Source organism: Megalopta genalis, chromosome 7 (assembly GCF_051020955.1).
Source record: "Megalopta genalis isolate 19385.01 chromosome 7, iyMegGena1_principal, whole genome shotgun sequence".
In the NCBI taxonomy this organism is placed as follows: domain Eukaryota; kingdom Metazoa; phylum Arthropoda; class Insecta; order Hymenoptera; family Halictidae; genus Megalopta; species Megalopta genalis.
This window is the reverse complement of record NC_135019.1, coordinates 10,942,020-10,966,524: the sequence shown is the minus strand read 5'-3', so window position 1 is coordinate 10,966,524 and position 24,505 is coordinate 10,942,020. Positions and strand designations below refer to the sequence as shown.

At 45.1% G+C, this 24,505-nt stretch overlaps 3 protein-coding genes across 6 annotated transcripts in view; 1 reads left to right on the top strand and 2 right to left on the bottom strand.

Annotated features, from left to right (window-relative positions):
- The window catches only part of Ndae1 (Na[+]-driven anion exchanger 1), a 59,087-nt gene extending 56,813 nt beyond the window's left edge, over positions 1–2,274 (bottom strand). Inside the window, exons 1-2 of one of the 2 annotated variants that reach the window (XM_076523574.1) lie at positions 2,046–2,274; positions 344–575 (exon numbers count right to left, since the gene is read on the bottom strand). The gene's annotated coding sequence lies outside the window, so the exon portion shown is untranslated. Of the gene's footprint in view, positions 1–343; positions 576–2,045 lie in introns of those variants that run through there. The other variant, XM_076523584.1, reaches the window with a different exon arrangement.
- A 2,563-nt stretch (positions 2,275–4,837) lies between these two features.
- Positions 4,838–7,082, top strand: DMAP1 (DNA methyltransferase 1 associated protein 1). Of its 2 annotated transcripts, none has more exons than XM_033485312.2 (5): positions 4,838–5,027; positions 5,401–5,969; positions 6,047–6,377; positions 6,452–6,748; positions 6,837–7,082. In XM_033485312.2, exons 2-5 carry the CDS (start codon positions 5,413–5,415, stop codon positions 6,942–6,944), a joined length of 1,293 nt encoding a protein of 430 aa, XP_033341203.1. In that variant the 5' UTR covers positions 4,838–5,027; positions 5,401–5,412; the 3' UTR covers positions 6,945–7,082. The 2 variants fall into 2 exon arrangements, with proteins under 2 accessions (XP_033341203.1, XP_033341201.1); XM_033485310.2 differs by lacking the exon at positions 4,838–5,027 and adding an exon at positions 5,034–5,234.
- A 203-nt stretch (positions 7,083–7,285) lies between these two features.
- Nckx30C (solute carrier family 24 member Nckx30C) overlaps positions 7,286–24,505 on the bottom strand; it is a 172,765-nt gene continuing 155,545 nt past the window's right edge. For both annotated transcript variants that reach the window (XM_033485297.2, XM_033485296.2), the window contains exon 7: positions 7,286–23,122. In XM_033485297.2, coding sequence (XP_033341188.1) covers positions 22,882–23,122 — 241 coding nt within the window. In that variant the 3' untranslated portion in view covers positions 7,286–22,881. The remainder of the gene's footprint in view (positions 23,123–24,505) is intronic.

The window sequence follows — 24,505 nt, the reverse complement described above, 5'->3', positions numbered from 1 at the left end:
CAACAAAGACGATCTCGCAGAAATCAGAAGCCCGGCAGAACTGAATTCTACCTGTGGAATTCTCCGAGCTGCGCGAATTTCGATCGATTCGAAGATCGGAACGAATCGAGCCGCGTTTTCGTGGCTACGCGAATCGCGTTCGGATACCTGAATTTCGATCGAATCCGCGTCCCGCTGGAATTTCAAAGTCTCGAGAGTCAAAGGGCGACGCTCGCCATCCTATTTCATCGCTGAATGAACAGCGGCTGTCGCTGCGATCCCGAGTTCGAACCGCCGATCCGTGAACATTCGGGACGAGACGAAGAAACGACGAGATAAAGAAACGTCGCGGGGGGATACTCACCCTGTGATTCACAGAAAGGCAAACTCGAACGCCCCGCGACCGCGTTCTTTCTCTGGCTCTCTCGGTATTCGGGGTAGCGTTCCCCGATCAGGCGGGCTGCATCGTCGCTGGATCGGTGCACTGATCGAAACAAGGTCGACGGAGCTTGATCACTGGCCACCGGGACCCTCGAACGTCCGTCCTAAGCCGCGCGAACGACCATTCACCTTCCCCACGAGCACAGAATCCTCGGCTACAAGCAGACCAACAAGAAACGAGAGGGTTGAAACGCATGCGAGACCTGGCAACGGGGCTGGGACTGGCTGGGATTCATTTTCTCGAATCACCGAAAAACAAAAAGTTTTTCATCCAAATGTTTATGTTTAAGTTCGGCTTTTTTCGTTTGTTCTTCTATACTTTTGGTGTTATTTTTGTATTTCGTATGTCCTTCACTGCTACCATATTATTACTCTCTTTCTTCCTCACACTCTTTCTCTTCCCCTCTCTCTCTCTCTCACTCATTCTAACAAAGGGTTCATTCAGTTGATAAATAATAAATAAAGTTATTGTTCATATTATAATATTAATATTATAAGTTAATATTATATATAATATTAATATTATAAGTTAATATTATAAGTTAATATTATATATAATATTAATATTATAAGTTAATATTATATATAATATTAATATTATAAGTTAATATTATATATAATATAATATTATATACTGATAAATAAAGTTATTATTATTATTATTATTATTATTATTATAACTTTGTCTCGAAGCCTGGAATTTCGACCGATAGCTACAACCGTTTCACCGATTCCGATCGAAGTACGAAGCGAGACCGCGACTCTGCGATTTTAAACTCTGATCCATCCCTTGTTTTCTTCGCTTCCAGCCTTCTGTTTACAATCTGCTGCCGGCCGTGCTCCTATATTACCCGTTGTCCTCGAAACATAGGGACCAGAGTTTCTTTAGAATCGAGCGTCGATTATGACACAGTTTAATTCTCAAACTATAAGTTCGATATTAAGAGCGACCATAAGTTTACAGATAGCACGCTAGAAGGTACAGTAATGTCTCCCTAACTGACGCTCGGATCGTGTAGAAAAACGGACAATTTTGGAAAGAGGAGATACGATTATTCGAGTCTTGTAGACCGTTTTTATAGTTGTCGAAAATCGATGACCATAAAAACGACCCGAAAACCTCGAACATCCGTATCTCCTCCTCTCACATTGTCCATTTTCGTGGACGATCTGTGCGCCAATTAGAGAGACACTAACTGTAGATCTCAAAAACCGTCCCCTGTTAATTTACTGAGATTATCGGAAAGTGGAGCAACCCCGTCGTTGTCGCAGCAACCTCTTCGATTCCAAGAACAACGTATTCGAAGCCAGACCCCGCCAACTCGATTATCTTCGGTTCTCCTTAATCGAGGGAGACAATTAAGAGGCGGCGAGAAACAGCGCCGAGCAGACAGACCGTAAACAGAGCCGCTGTTGCTAAGACGGCGAGAGTTCACCGGGTTCCCTAGGAATTAGCATAACCAGGGAGAGCAACAGATGAGGAGGAAAGGGCCGGGGACGCGAGTGATCGGGTGTGCGTTACTCTGCTCGGGAGTCCTGACAGGTGTCAGACGGAGAAAGGGCTTCGGAGGTAGGTGGCGAACGGGGGTCAAACACCGAGAAAGTTGAACGCGCGAGAGAGAGACCTCGAAGTTTCGCTGCGGGTCGCGGGCAGTTGTCATCCTTTCGCGGTCGGGGGAGGGCGAGTCCTGTCGAACCGGGAGCGACACCGGCGGATTCGGAGCCGAAGAGGACGAGGCCGGGAGGCGAACGCGCGAACGGGAACGGTGCCGTTCGAATTCCTGTTGGCGAACTCGACTCGAGAATTACGCTCGGGCGTAGAGCGTGCGGCGCGTACCCGCGGCGCGAGCATACTGCTACTCGCGGACGGTGGAGGCGGCTGCCTGCCTTCACCCTCTTCGGTATTGATCCACGTGGCCGGCACGACGCTCGCCGAGCAGCCCCGCCACACGATGGCTACCGATTCTCCTCCTCCTCCTCCTCCTCCTCCTCCTCCTCCTCCTCCTCCTCCTCCTCCTCCTCCTCCTCCTCCTCCTCCTCCTCCTCCTCCACCTCCTCCTCCTTCTCCACCACCCTATGGGCTTTCACGCGATTTATCAAATTCTTCGGGAACGTTAACCCCTCTTCTGAACTCTCCTCCGAATCCACGCGAATTTAGCTGCCTGATAGCCGCGGGGCGTTGTTGACCCTAAAAGCGGCGGGGGGGATGTTTTGGACGTTTCGGTCCAAGGGTGTCTGTCGAGCCGATATTAGGAACTTGGATCTGCAGGACAGGTCGGAGCTGCCGATCGACGATTACAGTTAGTTGCATTGATTCGGGTTTATCTTTGGCACGATGCGGTCTGTTGGCACCCTTTAGGCGGGACACGACGATACGCTGCACCGGGGCTCCGCGGTTCTGGAATTAATTGTTTCAGTGTTATTAAATAATATTTAATAATTGTATTAATAATATAATTATTATTATTAAATAATATTTAATAATTGTATTAATAATATAATTATTATTATTATACAGGGTGTCCCAGGTTTTAATCCTTTGCAGTCGAAGCTATTTGAATTCGAAATCTAAAATATGATTTCTGATCTACAGTATTTCTATTTTATATAATTTATTGTGATTTATGCAAATATGAAATTGAGTCTATTGGCAAGTGCAATGCAATTTTAATAGCTTTTTAAAAATATAAACGAGTCTGATGCTCTTAGAATGATTTTGAAAAATAGTATACCAATTTTTAGTGTCGCCTCAGAGTCGCCGCTCGAGTGCAAAGGGTTAATGTTCAAACTCTGTTAGTGTATTCTATGGCACAAGGTAAGAAAAAAATTCAGAATAGGAATAGTAATCAACTTGCTGTTGCTGCGAGCATCGGCTTGAATAGATCAGCACATGCCGTGTGTTTATGTAAGCTGTGTTTATTAATACATTTCGAAATGTATTGATAACCGTTGTTGACAATACATGATTGACATCGATCGAAGATCTTTTTTTATTTTTTATTTTATTTTTTTAGTTGATTACTATTCCTATATATTCTGAATTTTTGTTATAACTTCTTCATAAAGCTCTATACGACCTATGTTTACATAATATTTTTTTCTTACTTTGTGCCATAGAATACACTGACAAAGTTTGAACATTAAAACCTGGGACACCCTGCATTTAATAATAGTTCTTCAACGAACTATTGTTCATGACCTTGCAAAAGCTCACGGATGATAGAAATACGACAAATACAATATCGGATCTCGGTGCATTTTTTCCAAGTATTAAGGACTTGTTCTGCAGGGAGCTGAATGCGTCGGTGCTTCGTTGGATCATGTTATCGGGGCCGAGTTGTTAGTTCATGATCTAGGTACATCCTACTTCTGAAACTGCAGAGATATCGTTCAGTTATGCGCACAACGAACGATCAAGATATATTTCTCCATAATCTAGAGCTCTGATGAACGCGTTCTCAATAATTTAACAATCCTCAACTTCGAAGAGTTAACATTACTGCAAGTAGTTCTTATGAAATAATCGGATAGATAATGTGTTAAACTGTGGAGACGAAGGATGAACTCAATTGGCAAAGTATTCTGAAATTCAATTATCATAGGTAACCGTGCACATGTGACTCGAGTTTTTCATCCGGAGACCTTCAATTAGCCAAGCCTCCCGAAGAGCGGAACAATGAAATTTCGATCGTGGCTCGTATGTAATGTAATTTCGACGAGAGGACGGACGGTTGAATTAAAGGTGAGGATCGCGTTAATGTGTTTCTGGTGACGAAGCTGTAAATTTCAGGTCGTTCCGATTCGTACAGGGGGTTGAAAGCCGAGGGGAGAGAAATTAGAATATAGGTCGTTACCCAATTTCCTTGCGCGAAAACAATCCTCCATTACATCAAAAAGTAATCGATGTGGGAAAAGTTAACAGTGAATTCCGACTTCCTTCCGGGTCTCTTCTGCAAAAACCTCCTCGTGGAGATACGTGGGCGATTGGTATTATCCTTGATTTCGAAGATCCTGGAGAATACCGAGCTAATGGCTGCACAGTTGGCTGAATGCAATAAAACTTTAATTTTCGTATTTATTTATTACCCCACAGTTTTTTTATCTTCCAATATCATTTGGAAAATATTTCTTCAACGAATTATTGTTCATGATCTTACAAAGGCCTACGGATAGTAGAAATGTTTTTCAGTTACCGACACTGTATACATGCGCGCTATTACGGCGCCTCCTTCGGAGAAAAAGTGAAGCTCGGTATGATGTCGGTAGTGTCAAAACTCTCGAACTGTTAGCCAAATTATCGACAGTCGAGTTTAGCTAACAGTTTGAGCATTTCGCCACTACCTCAGTTGGCGCTGTACGGACATCGAATCGAGCTTCACTTTTACCCCACAAGAGGCGCCACAATTGTCAAAAGAAATAACGGGTTAATTTGCAGAAAATCATAATTAGCCAAAGTTATAGTAATTTATAGCATGAAGTGGATGCATGGAATCGTTACAAACATTTTGAGACCAGTATCGTTAATTTTGAACTACTGGTTCTCGAGATATTCAATTTGATCTCTTTTCGAATTCGACCATTAAGTAACATTGTGATCTGTTTTCATTGTACATTCTTTAATTCACAATAAATTAAATGTTACATAAAATGACTACAACGAACAATTATGAATTCATTAGACTTCGCAAAAAGTAGTCACTGACTGTCAACACCAATTAACTGGATATCTTGTAGATATCGCGTCATATATATACGCAATTGTTGCAAGTGAGGGTCTGTTGTTGCACCATCCGTGCTACATTTTACATAAAATTGTAAGTTTCAGCAATGTATAGATGAGAATTCAGTAATTGTTTAAGTAAAGTGAAGATTCCGTAGTGGATGTAACAACTGAGTGCTCATAATTCTCCAAATTTAGGGCATTATCGATGTATTTGTCAAGTACTTTGTATCATTCATAACCTCAAGAACGTTTATTAGGTTAGACTCAGAATGGCAGACGTACGCGATATATTGGACATTGAAGTGCCCACGACCAGTGAGCTCACGAAGGAGTCGATTATAGGAGCCGAGAAAAAGAACCGAAAGAAATATGAGTATAAAGTACCCAAGCGACCCGAGGGTATGCATCGTGAGGTGTTTGCATTGTTGTGCAAAGACAACAACGACGTACCACCGCTGTTTCCAACGGACACAGCAAAAGGATACAAGCAAGTCCGAGCTAAGCTTGGTATGAAAAAAGTTAGACCATGGAAGTGGACTCCTTTTACTAATCCTGCGAGAACGGACGGAGCAGTGTTCCACCATTGGAGACGAGTAGCCGATGCTGGCAAGGAATATCCCTTTGCCAAATTCAATAAAAAGATTCCTATTCCTTCTTATACTAATGCAGAATACGTACAACATTTAGTAACAAATGGGTGGACCAGAGCAGAAACGGATCACTTGTTCGATCTGTGCAGAAGATTCGATCTAAGGTTCATAATAATAAAAGACAGATGGGATCGTACCAAGTTTCCTGCTAGATCTGTAGAGGATTTGAAAGAGAGGCAAGCGCGTGTTCTATAAATTTCTATCTCTATATTTCTTTATCGTGCGGTAATCTATATTTTTCAAAATTGTTTAGGTATTATCAAGTGTGCGCCGCTCTAACAAAAGCAAAATCCCATACTGATAAGGTCTATATATTTGATGCAGAGCATGAGAAGCGTAGGAAAGAACAATTGAAGAAATTATTCGAGAGAACACCGGAGCAAGTAGAAGAGGAGCAAATGTTATTAGCTGAATTGAGAAAGATCGAACAAAGAAAGAAAGAAAGGGACCGGAAAACCCAGGATTTGCAGAAATTAATAACTGCTGCCGATCATCAAGCCGATCCCAGAAAGAATGAAAGAAAACCTCCAAAAAAGAGTGGGGCTTCCTCTAGAAATAGACCAAACAAGACTGATACATCTCACGTAAGTAATTCATTGTTACGCGCTAATACTAGTATGGTTCGTGCGGACAATACAAAGTGCATCTTCATTTTCAGACGGTCGAATCAGCCGGCATCAAGTTCCCAGATTTTAAGAATAGCGGCGTTTCGCTCCGTTCCCAGAGAATAAAGTTGCCAAGTAGCTTAGGTCAAAAGAAAATGAAGGGTATCGAACAAATGCTTAACGAATTGAGGTTAGAATTGAATCCACCGCCTACGGAACAGATTTGTCAGCAATTCAACGAGCTAAGAAGCGACATAGTTTTACATTACGAGCTCAGGAGCGCTCTGTCAACTTGCGATTACGAATTGCAGTCGTTGAGGCATCAGTACGAGGCTCTTGCACCTGGGAAGGTAATTCGAATGCCAAAAACGTTGCTAGTTCAACAATTTACGATACTTCAGGATTCGATAATCAAAATCTCATAATAAATAATTTCAGACTCTGACGATACCGCCGGCGTTGCTACCAAAAACCGAACCGGAAGTCAAGGCAGATATAATAGATGTGGTGGGATCACCGAGCATGCCAACGATTACTCCACTCTGAAATGAACTAATTTCTTCTCCCAGCTGTATATAATTAATTTTTGAGCGTTACGTGTGTTATTATTACCAATTACGTGTGTTACTGTACCAATTTTTTATATTGTGTCGGATAATGATTAAAAATAATTTGACGGACAAAGTTGTCGTTACCCGTAAGCTATTTATTTATTTTCTAAGAAAAATGTTCAATGAAACGCAAAGACCGGGGTGAGATTGATTGCGGTTTCGAAAATAAAAAAAGTAACGAAGCAAGGAGAAAATCGAGGTTGTTATTTTTTATTTAAAATAAAATCTGCCGAATGCCGGCACGAACGTGGATGAATGCAAAAACAATCGAGAGGCTTACTTATATATCTGTGTATTTTATATTGTCGACAAAAAGTAACAATGTACGGTCAAACCGTATAATTTATCTACAACAATCTACAATAGATTACAATATGTTGTCTTGTTTCTTGTTGAGGGTTTAGAGGGAGGCAGGAATTATTAGAATAACGAGGGGAAAAAGGTGGATTCTCGGCGGGGCTGGAGGGGGGAGGGCAGGATCGGGGGGGGGGGGGTAAAAGTGTGGAGAGGAAACATGGTCGATGCAGGCCTTTCTTCGTTCGTGCTCCGTTTAATCGCGATACAGTTGACTGTTTTATAATTCTATATTAAATTACTCGGTAGCCTCTAGCCGTACTTGGTACGGAATAATGCATATATATGTGTCTTCTGCTTCTTAATGATCGATAAACCCACCGCCCGACTTTTTTTTTCTGATCTACGCCGTGCCGTGAGGACTCTCTCGGTCGAAGTTAACTGTTAAAGAGCAAGAGAAAAAGAAAGAAAGAAAGAAAGACAACGACGTGAAAAAGAAACACTGGGCTCCGTTGACCCGTATATCCGACGTATTGTTCCGAGATAGCGCATCCCCTTTGCCTATCTTTCCGCCCACCTGAGCAGCGCGCTGACGCTTCGATCCAGTTCCTACGCGAATCCAATTTCGACGATCACCCGGTAGCTTGATCGTTAAAGCGGTACTCGGCGATTTAATTAATTTCAGAGGCAACCGGAGAATAATTTGTTCGCCGACGGGATACTTCGAAAGCGATTAAAAGCGGACGAATAAAAACCGGTCCGGCGAACGTATCTCGATCAAAAGCATCGCGTTCTCCTCGCCTCGCTTCGCGATCCAATCGATCCGAAAGAATCCGCCGCTAATACTATGCAACCGGAAGCTATTCACGCGCGAAATTCACGTTGGAATTTATCCCGTTGCGCGATAGAAGTCGTTGTCGAAAGGTCAACGGCGGCTCGAACCCCTTGCCAAACGATTTCTTTCACCGAAACAGTTCCTCGTGCTCGAGTAAAATTGGTCGAAATCTTGATCACGCGGCAAAGGGTTGAAGTGTACAAGTTGCCAAAAAAGACTCGCGTAAATTCGTAAGCGATCAACTTCCCCGATTCACCGTCGATCCTCGCGGTTGAACGGATTCGATATTTTTTGTTGCGGATTAAACTGCGGTCGATCGGCGTTATCTTTTATTTCGTATCGCGCGCGTGTGTTTCGGAGTGATTGAAGTTCCCAGTCGGTTGACAGGCCGGCGAGAAACAGTTCTCCGTCGGTGTATCGCAAATGGAAAAACAAATCGACGATGCCCGAGCTGCTTGCCACCACGGTTCCGAAGGGGCGGAGACGCGCGTGTCGCGCGATCGCGACAGGGGATGATGAACGATCGAGCGCGTCAGCGCGATCCGTTCGACCGAATGTCCGTCGCGCTTTTTCAGGGGTTGATCTCCTTCCTTTGCCCACGCGGAGAGCCCGATCGGCGATGTTCTGGATTCTGGCACAGCAAACGTGGGGTGGGGCGGGGTGAAACCAGGGAAAAAGAATCGAGCCACGAATAAAGGAACGCCGCTGCTGCCAAACATACGTGTCTATATGTACATACATACACCCTGCTATACATGTATACATGTACACACATACCGGTAGCAATAATAGTAACAATAATCATAATGCTAGTAGCCGTAAGAATAAACGGTGGGCCCGGGTCGTTCACGCGGATCGACGCTTGTGTGCAAAAATTCGTTCCTCGTTTCAACGAGGAATTTACGAACCGTAGAAAGACGAAAACAATTTCTTCGGGGATCTTCAATTTTTCAGCGACTCCCGAGCGCTCCTCCTCGTTTCCACCCATTTTCGTCACGCGCTTCAATTTAATCGACAGCATTTTATTCGTAATTTCGCGTCTCAAATGCACAAAGTAGAACGTAATTGCGAAACGTAATAACGAAACCAAAGATCTTCCGGTAAGCGGAGACAGAAACTGGGTGAACGTTCGCTCCGAGAGCGTAAGAGGGTTGGCAACGATGGCTGTTCCGGTAATCCTCGAAAGTTCCTCGAGAAGTTCCGCCCGAATGTTCGCTAGACTTTTCACCTCTTAAATCCTGTAAATCATTCGATTTCTCTCGAATTCTGTTCTACAGCGACTTTGCAAACGAAGCAAAAATTGGCGAATTAGAATACCATAGATCATTCCGACGGCTACTTCCGAGGAACCTGCGAGGATTAATAGACTTCCGGTAATCGATATCCCGCGAATCCGTGATCCCGAGAAAGCTTCCTGCTGTCTTTCCACGGTTGGCGCAACGATTTCGATAGCACAGCGATCGCGCGAAGGTCCGTGGCCCGCCAACAAGTAACACGAACAACTTGTAATGTACAGAGCGAGCGTATGGTCGATGGAAGAAACCGGAAACGAGACCGTCGGAGTCCTCGAGGGCCCCACCTCGCAGCTATGAACACGAAAATGGACCTTAGAGCGCAAGAAGAAAACCGCGAAAGTAATTCTCCCTCGTCCGGTGTCTATTTGTTGCCACCGAATCTCCGGCGTGCAGCATGCTCGTGTGCTCTCTTCCACCGACGATACGCGTTCGTTTAACAAAACCTTCTCCCTTTCTCTGTCACCTCGCGTGTCGCGCCTTTTCCTCCTTTTTTCCATCGTCTCTCTCTCTCTCTTTCTCTCTCTCTCTCTCTCTCTCTCTCTCTCTCTCTACAATAGGTTTTCCTTTTACACTCTCCCCAAAACCACCCTCCTCTCTCCGTTCCGTTTCCATTTTTCTGTTCGTTTTTTATTATTTTTTTTTTGTTTTGTTTCGTTTCGTTTTGTTTCTGTTCGGTTGCACAACGGGAATTTATTGATTCGACGACGTTCGAGCGATCCTGCAACTGACCGGAGAAGAGACTTGTCTCGTTAGCTTTTTTTTGCTTCGTTTATAATACCATTAGTAGTTTTTATCTTTATCGTTATTTTATTTTTTTTTGTGTGTCGCTTTTGCTGCAAGTTTTTCTTCGTATAACATGTAACATGAGAAATCGTATTCTTATTCGTTAAAGACATTCCCTACACAACACGGCTACGGTAATGCGTCATGGATATGTGCGCAAGTGCGTGTGAAGAATATAGGGGGAGAGGGAGAGGGAGACAGAGAGGGAGGGAGAGAGAGAGAGAGAGAGAGAGACAGACAGACAAAGAGGGAGGGAGATGGAAAGCTTGACAGAGCTTGGGAGTGAGAAATAGCATGAAAGAGAGCATGAGGGAAAGTGGGGGAGAGAGAGAGAGAGAGAGAGAGAGAGAGAGAGAGAGAGAAAGAAAGGGAGCAAGGGACATGGAGGCGCAAGCAAGAAGACGAGGACAAGGTTCTAAGATACAAGGGCCAGAAGAGAGAAGAACATCAGGGTCTCTGCAGAACAGGGCAGGTCGTTTCGGGTCGTTAGGGGTCGTTAGGGGTCGTTTCGGGTGTTCGGATCGGAGCCGGGCGAATTCGGGACTGTCGAAGTGTGTCCGCACGTACGCGCGCGTACGCACGTGCGCACATAGGCACACACGTTTTTTAATAAAGTTTATATGTATAGACTTCTGTATATATCTGCTAATCATTGATTTCCGTCTTTCCGCGGTTATGTATATATATACACATAGGTATATGTACAGTACATATATATGTGAATATATATAATCGCTATAATAGTAACATATACGCTCGACAATTGCGCTGACTTCTTTTTCTCTCTCTCTCTCTCTCTCTCTCTCCCTCTCCATCCCTCATTCTCTCTCTGGTTTGCATACACATTCTCACTCGCATTCGCTCATCGCCACGCACACTGTGTCCCTTGCACCCCCTTTGTCTCTTCCTCTCTCTCTCTCTCTCTCTCTCTCTCTCTCTCTCTCTCTCTCTCTCTCTCTCTCTCCCCTGTATCTCTCCGTTTCGCTCTCTCTCTCTCTCTCTCTCTCCCTCTCTCGCACACACGCTTCAGCTTGCCTATAATTAATATTCTATCCTGTAATTGTATATAACTACAACGCTATGGTAGACAACAACAAGTAATGTTATCCTAAACTTGTTCTCACCTGCATTTTCTCTATGTCGTATTTCGTATATGTCGTAAAAATGTTGTATATAATGATATTAATATTGTTTATATATTCTGTATTATTGCACGCGGACGCGGACCGCGACGGCGCCGGTCGACACGATCGGAAATCGGATTTCGATCTCTACGTTAATTAACCCCACCGGTTACGGGGTACCACCGGTTTTCTTCGACGTCGATTCCGTCGCGGCGAACGTTTGTTCACTTTTTTTAAACACATCAGCCCGTCACGTTTTCCGCTTTTTCTGTTTTTTTCCTTTTTTTGGATTTGCTTGTCGCGAGACGTTTTTTTTTCTCTCTCCCTCTCTCTCGTCCACTACATTACACTTCTTTATCTGTATTTTATTATGTTTACTTTTTTTGTTTTTTGGTATGCTTGCTTGTTTGCTTGCTTGTTCAACTATATTTTGTTTTTGCGCTTAAAACCCTCGCGTGTAATGCTCGCTTGCTCGCGCGCGCTCGCGTTTGTTTCAGCTTGTTCTCGCTCTAAGGATTATTTAAGCCCGAAAAACTCGCCGTCCTGCGTGAGGCGTGAGCTTGTAAACGCGTGGTCGTTGGTGCTGCAGCATGTAATATGTCCGCCATTGTTCGCGCGAAGGTACTTACTTTTACTTCTCTCCCTCCCCCTCTAACATGCTCGTTTTCTGTTTTTTGTCCCACCGGTGTTTTTTCCGTACGAAAGATTTTCTCTTGTTATTCTACTTTTTTTGCTCTTTTGCTTCGTTTTCTGCCTTACTAATCGTGATATATTGTTTTTTCTCTCTCTCACTCTCTCTCTCTCCCTCCCTCTCTCTCTCTTTCTCTCTGTCGCTCTCGTTTTTCTGTATGTATATCGAGACAAACGAAAAAGCGTGGTCGGTCGTCCATCGAGAAGATCGATTTGCCGTTTACATATTTCGACGGGTATCACAAAAATCGTCAAATCGCTTGTCGAGACCTCTCGTTGTTTCTCGAGCAAATTGCACGTGCACGCTGCAATCCGTAGTAAAATTCATAAATATTTTATCATTTATGTATCGTTTATTTATTATAATAATGTACGTGCTACGCGGATTCAACTTCTCTCCTCTCGTCTAATCGCATGTACCCTAAATGTCCGCAAGAAACAGAATCGGCAGTCGCGCGACCGAGTTCAACCCTTTCGCTGCCGTTGTTCACCAACGCGCTCTTCGACAACCAGAATTTACCGAGAAAATAATCACTTTCTAATCAGCTCCGCTGGGTGGTCGTATACACAGAAATGTTTAGGTTATATTCGGTGCCTCGAACGGGCTTCGAGCCTTTAATCAGTCGCGTGATTTTTGGTTTCTTCGTATAGAAACAATTAAAAGCTTGCAAACGAATCAACTCTACAGGCGGCGCGTTGCTCGTCGAGGATCACAATTGCAATCGTTATAATATATTGAACGTGGTTTCATGTTAAAATAATAAATGAAAATTAATCTTGCATCGCAACATTGAACTGCGGCGCGATGATAGAGGATTACCATAATCAACTGTTTGCACAGTGATACCACCATACAATGAATAAATTATTAACGATCCACTTATCCGCAGAGCTCACCGGAAGGGTTGGTCGAAATTTTGTCTTTTCCTCTGTGAGGCAAATTCCACAATCGAGAGGCTGATCAATGCTACACCTATACCCCTTGTTATGCCGCTCTGATAAACAGTAGATCAGAAATATAGTAATTCCAAAATTCCAATGGTATATGCAATTAGTAATTTCAAAAGTCGAAAAATCCAATACCGTTTTAGAAAAAAGGAACAGCTACCGATTCGTTGAATTTCGTAATTGCGAAATCTCTAATTTACGCGAAACTGAAAAATTCAGATGACGGTAAATATACTTGGATGTAAGGATGCAGTGGACAGGCGCATCCTCTGGGACCACGAACAGGAGGCTTTCTTCAAATCTGGACCAAGTTCCAGGACCGTTTTGAACATTTCAAAATTTCCAGAACTGGTCTAAAATGAGGAATTCATTTCGAAAGGGGCTGCTTCGCGCAGCTGGCCCTCTGGCGTCGCTGATCTACCAGCGGCGTTTCTTCGCCACCATAACGTATTCCCATTGAATCCGCAAGCTTTCTCTCCCTGTATCGTTGTCATTTGCCTAGCAGAAAGTTCTGCAGCTTATTCGGATCGAAGACAACGAATTTGTGTGGAATGTGACGAAGCCGATCGAATGCTAAAGGGCAGAGAAAGGGTTGAAACGGGACCGACAACGGCGCGTGTTTTCGTACGCACGAGCGAAAGAAAGCATTTTATCGTAATAAAATCAACTTCGGACTTGATCTCACCCAGAACGTATACAACGTTAGAACCTTTATATATTTATATGCGCTGCTGCATTGTATATAAGTATGTATATGTGTATATATATGCATATACATACAAATGTATATATGGTACTATATATACATATAATATATATAATATAATATATTAATATATAATATATTATAATATTATATATATATATATATATATATATATATATAATATAATATATTAATATATTATATATTATATATATAATATAATATATTAATATATTATATATTATAATATAATATATATAATATACAATACATATATACATAATATATGTATACGTATATATAATAGTTGTATTATTTATAATATCCTTCTTCTCCGCTGTTCGCTCTCTCTCTCTCTCTCTCTTTCTCTCTCTCTCTCGTTTCATTTGTTTCCCATCCTCCGTGTCCGTTCTCGCTAAGGTATTTGCGTAAACCTAGGTATCGTTTTCTCGTTTCTCTCTGTGTATGTACCTCATAAAATCCGGATCTCATCAACTACGATCGTATCTCCGGTATACGTCTACTACTTGTGGCGATGGACGGGGGTAAAACCCTATGGTATAATGCGACGAATTCAACAACGACAATCATAAAATATATGTATATATGGTATGTGTTGTCCGCGTGTGTGTGTACGTGTCCCGTGTACGTGTGTGGCTGCGTGTATCGACCGTTTGTCGTATTTCTTTGTACATACATCGAAAGTAATCTATACTACACTCCGTATGACCATGCTCGCGCGTCCAGCAGAATTACTCGTAACTCCCTTTGGGAATCGATTGTAATCGAACGTCGTTATAAAAAAAAAATATATATATATATACGTGAAAAAAAGAACCGCAACAAACGAGATCGCACGTATGTATATAGTATAATATATACATATACAACATATACAATATGTGCGATCGTACGCGCAAGCGCGCCCGCGCCGTGTCAATGTCGTGCCATTTCATTTTATTTATACATCGTGTGTGTTTATGTGTGTGTGTGTGTGTAGGTGTTTGTCTGTCTGTTTTTGTGTCCATGTATTACATGTAACTAATCACAAGAAACAATGGCATACGCCGAAGATCGATAATTGCCCGGCCCCAGTTTTGTCTATCACGCGTGCATTTGGTTTTTGTCGCACGCGCGCACACACGTCCTTATATTGTAATACAGTGGTGTGTGCGCGTCCAGTGTGTGTGCGCGCGAGCGCGCGCGCGCGCGCGTCCCCAACAACGATCTGCACGCGATCGGATCGAGATCGACGGGTTCCGATCGAGATCCGACACAACAGTAATATATGTATATATATATAATAATCTTTAATCATATATATATATAGAAACTCTGAAACGCGTTTGTATTCTCTCTGTTTTCATTTTCTTTCACCTAAATATCTTACGAATTACGTAACGCTAATAATACCGCTAAAGTGATCAGTTACCTCTATAATAGTCAATGTCTCTTTGTCTTTGATATGTGCGTTCGCGCCTTCTCGTTTGCCAAGAGAATATTTTTAAGCCTTTAAGCGGAATTTCGTTTCTCGTCGCTGCGTACCTTCTCTTCCTTTTCCCTCCTTCTCTCTCTCGCTCTCTCTCTCTCTCTCTCTCTTTCTCTCTCTATTCCTCATGCACACACGTTTACACGCATCTACACACGCTGCTGCAATTCTACACGCACACTTGCGCGCGCGTTCACGATGCCACGATGCTTTTCATTCATGGTTCCGCGGTTCGTCCATCTACGAAATAATGTTGGACCATCGGACTGGGCGGACTGTTGTGCAACGGTTGATGCATCCGTGGCACGCGACGATTTCTCAAATCGGCAAAAGGATGTTTTTTTTCTTTTAGCTAGCGTTCTGTGAAACGGTGCACGAAAATTGACACGATTTTAAACAAGGCGAACGTTTCCGTTCGTCGTAAAATAGGCTGGGAACCCTGGAATTTGCATAATGATTCGTAGTCCGGTGGTCACGAAACAATGACGGAGCGTTTTGCTCGGCCCATTGGTAATACGAAAGCTCCTGACCGACAAGAATTTACGTATTGTACGTGCACAATCGACCGAAAGTTTGTAATCACTCGGCGAATCGATAGCAGTTAACGTGCACGCGAATGAAAAAGACGAAAAATATTAGCTCGACGATAAGAGAAAACTCATCTTAAACAGCGTAACGGAGCGTAGAGAAACGAAAATGTATTTTGACAAAAAGATTTTACTCGAATCGACCAAAAATAGCGGGGAGAAATTTTCAGAAATCAGTGCACTCGATTCGCGCATCGTTCTCCCGCAGCCCACGCGAACCGCGCTTATGGCTCCGGACACGTGGCAAGTCCCGAGAAAGCTTCGGAACCGGGTCGCGCCGAAACGATCCGACGCCCACGCGATTATATAAAAATGATTCTCGAGGCGCTGGCCACGTCTACGTTTTCGGGCAACGTCGCGAACAGAATCGTAACTCGATGTGTCCCCGTTCACCCTTCACGGCGATGTATATCCTAAAGTATTATAAAGTAGAAATTATGAGCGCGATAGCACCGGCGAGCGTCGAACCTCCTCTCGGCCGACCTTCGGCTTATCACGCGATTCCTCGTTCATCCGCGGCCGGCCTGGCGCTTGTCATTTCCGTGCGTCGCCTTCCAACGAGAACAACGTAACAAAATCTATTGTTGGTCTCTTCGTTCGTATCTCGTTGGAGTTTCTATGGCTCCGACGCGGCGCGCCGACTCTGGCCGATATCTCTCTATCTCCCGGCTCCGCTCCGCTTCGCTCCGGCGCGATTTGCAGCGATACATCGGGCGAGGACCACGGCCGAGAGGCAATTTCGAGGCCCGAAGGGTTGCTCGCACTGATTCGCGACCCTAAATTCGCTAAACGCAGGCCGGATCTCGGCCTATTCTGCGCGACCCGCTCCAAACGTTCTGCGAACGTTCTGCGAGATCGAACTGGCGACCCGAGCCAGGAGATCGCGAAAATCGAGCTGCTCCTCGTCGACTGCCACGATTTTTGTAAAACTGGCCGATCTGCGATTTTTATAAAAAGATAGCGTTGCAACTCGACGTATCAGAGGAATATCGAACAAGATTCTGGCACAGCTGCGGCAGAATTTCAACCCTCGCAGGGGAACATCCGCGACAACTTTTGTGAACCGCTTGAAATGAAAATACAAGGTAATCGTTATAACTGATCGATCGTGGTAGTCGCGATCGGGATGTCAGATCGATCTCGACGAGCTCGAGAATCTTTTCTCCGCAATATCTGCACCGCGAGCGCGCGCCCTCGCACACAGACGCACACAAACGCACACACGCTGACGTTCTCTCTTCCGTTTCCCCGGCGCGGCGTGGTGTGCTAAAAACCGCCTACGGATCGCAAGAAATGGCGCCGCCGTTTCGCATTCTCTTGTCTCCTCTCGTTCGAACGTAATTTGTTGATCGGTGATCGATACCTCGGGAAGATCGTATTGTGCATCTTTCGCTACTTGCTTCGCGGTTGTTTTTTTTTTTATCATTTACAAGAACTATTAAGAAACGCTACATCCTATCGGCTACTTCTCGCTAAATGCTTCCTTCCCATTCCTCTTTGGTTCGTTACGCGTGTCCGCACGCTTTCTGTTCCGCCTGCACGCTCCTGCACGCTCGCTCACCTGTTCCGGACCGATCCGTGTCCGTTTCCGATCCATCGCGTCCACCTGCGACCAGTTTCTTCGACTGTTCGGGCCCTCGATCGCTCTTCGCCGAGCGAACGCGAGAGCCAGCCGGCCCTGAAGAACAGTCTCGTTAACAAATGGGCGGGGTCATCTTGACGAGAATAGATCAGGCATGAGCTACCAGCGACTCGAATTGCTCCCGGAGCAACGTTCGGGGCGAACGATGTCGTGGAAGCCAGGAATTCCCAATCTTGCGATCGAAGACCGCCCGTGTCGCGCTCTCTTCCCCTTCCTGCGAGGCGGCCCGCAGAGACCCGTAGAGGCCCGCGGGGCAATCCGTGCCCATGCCTGAGCTAGATCGACGAGCTGAATCATTAGAACGAATCGGTACATAATAAGGCTGACAGACGCGACGATTTCTCCTCCCCCTTCGGTTCTCCTAGGTCAGGCATGGACAACGAGCTCTCTCTCTCTCTCTCTCTCTCTCTCTCTCCACCACCGAGAGCACTCTGAATTACCCGCCAAGGCAGATAACGTCAGAGAATGAAGAAACGTTCAATCTCACGGTAGAAGATCGCCTGTCTTCCTCTCCGTCTGGGTACGGTAGGCGTGGCCTGCTTCGAGAGGGCGTGGCTTCGTTGCCCCGACGCAGCCGGGACAGCGATCCACGGAGCAATCTCTGCCCGCGCTTGCGCCGAGTGGTCTCTCGTGCAATCGGATATCCACGTTCTTGCTCGGGTAACTTGTCGTTTCTTGCACGAGTCAGCGACTAGGCAGCTAGGGGTGAGATCGTGGCTGGCCAAAGAGAGCTGGAGCGTGTTAGCAGCTGAATCGCGAGTCGGATGTTCCTTCGTTGCCGAGGATGTACAAAAGTGCGTCTTGAAGCGAATGTCGCCGCCGAATCAGCTCAACTCTCTCAATCTCTCTGTTTCTCTCCTCCCTCCGTTGTTCCGCCTCTCGCTCCGTTCAACATCTGCCAGTGTTTTCCTTGCCCATCCCGTTCCCAGCCTCGGCTTTCCTCGCGTTCCCCACAGTTCCCATTTTTTTTGGCTGTTTTCTGTTTCTTCTTTAGTAAAAAGCTAGGCCGCTGTTAGGCGTTCAGGGCGATTCCCGATACGACGCATCTCCCTCTCCCCTCTCTCCCTTTCTTCCTCTCTCTCTCTCTCTCTCTCACTTTATTATTTTCTTTCATTCTCTTCGCATCGTTTCGAACAGTCACTTTCCGCAAAAAATCTTCGAACCGTGTCCTTAAACTTAATCGATATCACGTTACTACTATCGTTAATTCTACGCGTTTAAAACGTACTTTGAAACATTTCATATAATACAGAATCTGTTTAACGGTTAATTAAAAATCTTCATCCGACTCTCTCTCTCTCTCTTTCCCTTTCGCTCTCGCTCTCTCCCTCTCACTCGCACTTTCGCAACCATTTAAGTCTGTACATGTTTCCCGTTCTCTCCTGCTCTACCGCACTCTCTGTTTCTCTTCGCGTGTACATGTAACAACAACGATGATAATGGCGATGACGACGACAACGATGATGATGATGTTCGTGACGATGACGATGATGACGACGACGACGCCGACGACGACGACGACGACGACGACGACGACGATGTTGATGAACGATAACGAGGATGGTAACGGTGAACGATGGTCGCAAGGATGGCGATGACGGTCGTCGCAATGATAATCATAATAACGGTAATAATCATAGTCGTAAGAATAATCCAACATCGTCTAAACGGTATCACCGTAGCGTGTCATAGCGTGACATCGAGAACTCGAAAGAATGTTAGCGAAAAAATAGCTCGGTGAGTGACGGCGACTAGCGGGACCGTGAAGCTGCAGCTTTTCAATTCGCGCGAACGTTTCTTTGTTGCAGGTCTTACGTTTCGTAACGACGCTTGTGTCGGTCCCATGACGGCGTCTACGTCTTCTGCTCCACGGTGCCCGCACGGCCGTGCTTCATTAGTTCGAAGACACGCGCTCTGTTCGCAGCGACTTGGTCAATGTTTCTCTTGTCGTTGTTTCGTTGGAACCATCGCGGACCTGATTTCAGTATATCGAGACGTTGCGATAGAGACAGATCTGTCGGCCATTTTGTCGACACTATTCGAACGCTTCCGCGAGGAACTATTTGTCTCTTCTGTTTACCTTGCTGCAAAGAGGACAAGAATTGAAATAATACCGCATCCGTGAAACCAATTAGCGCACCGTAGAACTATGAGGTCGAGTCATAAATAACTACAGCTAGGTAGAATCTATTGTTCGTATCTGTTTACAGTAATGTCTCTCTAATTGACGCTCAGATTGTCCACAGAAGTGGACAATTTGGGAAGAGGAGATACGACTATTCGAGCTTTGCAGCTCGTTTTCATAGTTGTTGACAATCGATAATCATAAAGAACGAGTCGCAAGGCTCGAACAATCGTATCTTCTCTTCCCAAATTGTCCATTTTTGTGCACAATTTGAGCGTCAGTTAGGGAGACATTAGTGCACTATGAGTCACCGGAGCAAACAAGTTTTTGCTTTCTCTAAATTGATAATGGTCCAAGATAAATAAAAAAAAGAAAAAACAGAAAAGAAAGAAATAGAAAGCAAAGTAAATCTCGGATAACAAAACGGAAGTTATTTATGACTCGACCCGATAAACAATCATTCCCCAAGCACGTCCAAAGAACGTCCTTGTCGAATCATCGCCTACAAGTGGACAAATCGTGCTTTCCCCGTTGAGAAAAATTAGCAAATTTCGGAGATCTGTGACCCAGTCGCTGGACAGATCGCGTTTAAGTCTATCCGCGGAGAGGGCCGCGTGATTCCGCTCGTCGTAAACGCGATTACCATCAAGAGGTGCAGAGCAAGCGTCGCGGTGCTCGATTTTAATGGTCGCCGAGCTGCTCGCGCGGCCATCTTTCGCGGGCATGCGTCCCCTCGGGATCTCTACGCGCTTTAGGAATGTTCGATCAGCTCGCATGCCGCTTACGTAGACTAGTTTCTGCTGAATAGTAGAGTAATTGAGGTTTAAAAACGAGCGCAGCCCGGACCGGAAGCGCGCGTGTCGATCCGTTCGCGCGATCGTAGTCCGATGCGGCGCTGCTCGGATCCGATCCGACGATCGACATAGATCGATTTCTCCTGTGGTATCTGGAATTTCTCCTGGTGGATCCAGCTCTGTCATCGCGTCGGTCTAGACGTCCGCTTGCGTACGGGGTCCGCGTTCTCTATTCGCGCGACGACGCGTTTTCAAGGCAGACGCGGACTCCTCGCGAACGCCACGGACGATTCCAGCCGAAACCGTGGATCTTGGACCGGTTTGTTTCCGCCCCGAACGATTCTCTTTTCTTTCAATGATCGATTTATTACTCGTAAAATTGATAACGTTAACGATCGTATCGTTTTAACAGCGGGCGGTCTCGTTACAGGGGATGTTAAAATTGCAGCAGTTCGTTTCGTTGCATGTTGCATTCCCACGAACGCTACGAAAGCACACAAATCCGCGGTCTGTTTTCACGATGCAATTATATGATCGCGAGTGGTGGATCGAATGGGCGAGCAGCTTGTTATATTTTCTTTTTGAATAAAAGATAAGGATGTACGTGGGCAAGAGAGGCCGCCGTTCGATAACGGTGGAGGTAAAAGGATCTCCGCTCGCGATGGTTACGTAAAACGACGTGACGGAGTTTGATTTGACCCGGGAAACACGTATCCGCTTGACGCGTTCGACGCCGATGACGTAGATTTGCCTTTCTCCGCGGGTCACGGTTGTTCAACGCTAAATCTACCGCGTTGGTCATTCTGACCGCGGTTTCACATTTTTCTTTTTTATCTAGAGATTGACATAACCTTGACATTATAAAGACACTTTTTATAGGAATTGATCGAATGGATTTTCTTAATTCAAACGTACGTCGTAATAAAAATGGCGAAAAGTCAAACACACAACGTTGTCGTGTCATTTTTATGGAACAATACGGTCAATTTTAGTGCTCGGTGTAGATTTAGCGTTAAGAATTCTGTGGAGAGTTCGAAACCTTGACCGATCATCGCAATCGTTCGGCGTGGTATGCGCGAAAAGCGGTCGGGAGAAATCGTTCGAGGCGTCGCGGCGGATCCTTGGATCGCCGTGGATCGGCGTGCCGATCGTCGCAGCCGACCCGAGACCGAGTAAAGTGTCTAGACGCTACGATTTACAGGCGAGAAGAGACTGTTGTCTTAGAGAGAGAAATCAGCGAGCGGTCGGGCCCATCCATCGTCTAACGAGAGCGTCTATCGTGCCGGTACGATGGGTTTCGTGCCAAAATAGAGATGGTTCGATCGCGGCGTGGCCGGTGCGGGGCCAGCTCGATCATCGCGATCGGTTACGGCCGTGGTACTGGCTTTTGCGGCTTGGCGATACCGGGACCATCGTTTACACGGTTCAGCGAGAGTTCATTGTCCACTTGATCGAGACAATTTGGCAGTTCGACCGACGCGACGCCGCCTTTGGTGTGATCGAAGCGGAGAACATCGACGAATTTGGTCGGCCTCCCGTTAGGTCGTCCGCGGAACATCGAGCGAGAAGTACACGTCGATCGTCGATCCGGATTTAGAATAAACCGTCGAGGTTCGCCGGAGGCTAACGAGAGGCGTTGACGATCGGTTCGTCCAAGACGCTAAGACTAGGATAAGTATCGTAGAGGAAATCGTAGAAGAAGTAGAGAAGAATTAGAAGAATTAGAAGTAGAAGTAGAAGAAGTAGAAGAAGTAGAAGAAGAAGAAGTAGAAGAAGATGAATAAATCGAATTATATAGAATACAACGAGAACAGTGAGAACAGTAGAGGAGATAAAAAGGGGGTTGTGGGACGCGCGGCGAAGTAGGGGGTGTTTGCTTTCTGCCCCCTCACCCTTCTCCCGGATTCTAGAGACTCGTGGTTGTCGGTTATGGTCGCGCGATCGTTGGCACGATCGGCCAGACCCGCTCGCTGCGGCTAAACAAAAACCGGCGCCCGTCCCCGTCGTTCGCCGGACAACGGCACACCGCGGTTTTACAGTTCTTAAGGAGATGAGTATTTTGTTTCAGGTATTTCAAGGTTTATACAATATGTACACGTAGTAGTTAATATACTTTGCCGAGCTAGTGTCGAACGCAGAACGCAACAAACAAACGTAAAAACAAACGCACGCTTCGTTTAGTCGCGCCGAAGCCGACACTAGGCGTGAGATCGCCGTCGGTCACCGGCCCTATATGGGGTGGAAAATCCCTCCTTTCGGTTCTATACGGGATTCTCTCTGCTTGGATACCTGGGGATCGGGGGGCTCGGTGGGGTTGGGGGGTTGGGGGGTTTCTGTGTCAACAGTTTTCGAGAGTTGTATCCCGGGAAAGGCTGTGTGTCCGTCGCGCGTTCCTCGCCCGATCGATTCGAGGAGGAGACGCGGTCGCCGTGGTCGCCGCGACGACGAACGTTGCCGATCACGAGATTATGAGACCCGTATGTGTGCGTCGATCCGCGGTCCACATTCCTGGACACCTGGCTCGCTGCCGATCGCGTGCTCCTCCTCTCCGAGCTCGGTCCTAGACCGGACAGACCAGCAACTCGTACTCGAACATCAACGATACCGCCACGAACACGAAGTACAGGAGGAACATCGTGAACCCGAGGCCCTTGTTCATCCGCCACTTGAAGCACGCGATGCTCATGATCACGAACAACAGCATGCAGAACAGGATCGCTATGCTGCACACCATGCCCACAGAGTTCACCTCCACCGGTTTCCCGTAGATCAGGCCGTACAGCAGCCAGGGCACCGGAAGCCTGTCGACAGAAAAGGTTTCACGATTTTAGTCCGTGATACGGTCGCTTACAAAACCTTGTCAAATATTCTTGGAAATCGTCAGCGCGAAAAAACAAGGTACAGTAAATTCTCCTCAACCCTTAGCGCTCCGAAGGCTCCGCTACGGAGACATTCGTCATTTGTTCCGTAACTCCGAAGGCTCCGCTGCGGAGCCAAATGTTTTTAGCATACGTTATCGTCGGCGTTAGCAATTGTTATCTCTAGTTAAAACGTGCTAAGTCTGTACCATTACGATTAAACCATTTGTTGACCTTTTCTATGGTTAGCAACATGGAGGAAAATAAATATTATGATGAGAATTTAGAGCCGAGTGATACCAAAAACGTATTTGATTTTCAAGAGTTAAAAGTCATTGTGGAGGACAATGTTGGTTATGATTCTGACACTTCGAGTAGTAGTAGCGAAATTATACTACCAAAGAGACGAAGAATGAGAATTATTGAAAATGAAAGCGAAGATTCGTTACAAGACTTGGATGAATGGCGCGATGTTACGGAAGAATTACATATTCCAGATAGAATACCTTTTAGTGTATTGCCACAGGTCGTTGGACCACAAGTTTCTACGAACATTGAACAGCCGATACAATATTTTAAATTAGTTTTCACGGACGAATCGGTAAATGAAATTATAAAGGAAACCAACGGTTACGCAGAAAATGTTCTAAACTTGAAAGAAATATCTAGTAACTCTATTTGGCAAAGTGAATACTGTGACACTTGTCCAAGTAAACCCAGAATGCACATGGGAGATTGCTACCAAAGATATCGCACCATGGTGAATTACAAAATTTGAAATTTATCTTTTATTTATAATAGGAAGAGTGTTACCAACAGACAATCGAAGAGTCGAGAGCGGACCGTCGAACGATCAACGTTTCGATTTCAAAGATCTGTAACATAATTGAATTGAGTTGTGTTATAGTTTATATTCTTTGTTGTAAATAAAATGCCACGACGCGAGAGAAACGAAGTGAATCGCAACAGTATTTCCTCTACTCGAATTGTTCATTTTTGTTCACAAGTTGAAGAAAAATTGGGGAGAATTTGCTATACTGCAGCTAAATCAATATTACTTTCTTCTTCCGAGAATTTTAGCAAGTTCACTGTAATAATTATTAGACCGCGGATCTTTGTGCAAAATGAAAATAGTCTTCATTAATTGCAAGATACAGGAACTGCATAGACATTCATTCCTTTTGTTGACAATATCGGTGAGTTGACAGGAATGCGATAATATCTTCACATTGATTAAATGATTTAGCTATTTTGCATTTGATCTACTCATTTTTCTCACAAATGCATGAAATTCGCAGTTTAATAATTATCATCGATTGTTTCGTA

Bases quoted from the DNA above. Each gene is read 5' to 3' on its own strand.
- DMAP1 (XM_033485312.2), top strand. From the start codon at position 5,413: ATGGCAGACGTACGCGATATATTGGACATTGAAGTGCCCACGACCAGT. The intron at 5,970-6,046 runs GCAAGCGCGTGT...AAAATTGTTTAG, and splicing joins GTAGAGGATTTGAAAGAGAG to GTATTATCAAGTGTGCGCCG. The intron at 6,749-6,836 runs GTAATTCGAATG...AAATAATTTCAG, and splicing joins AGGCTCTTGCACCTGGGAAG to ACTCTGACGATACCGCCGGC.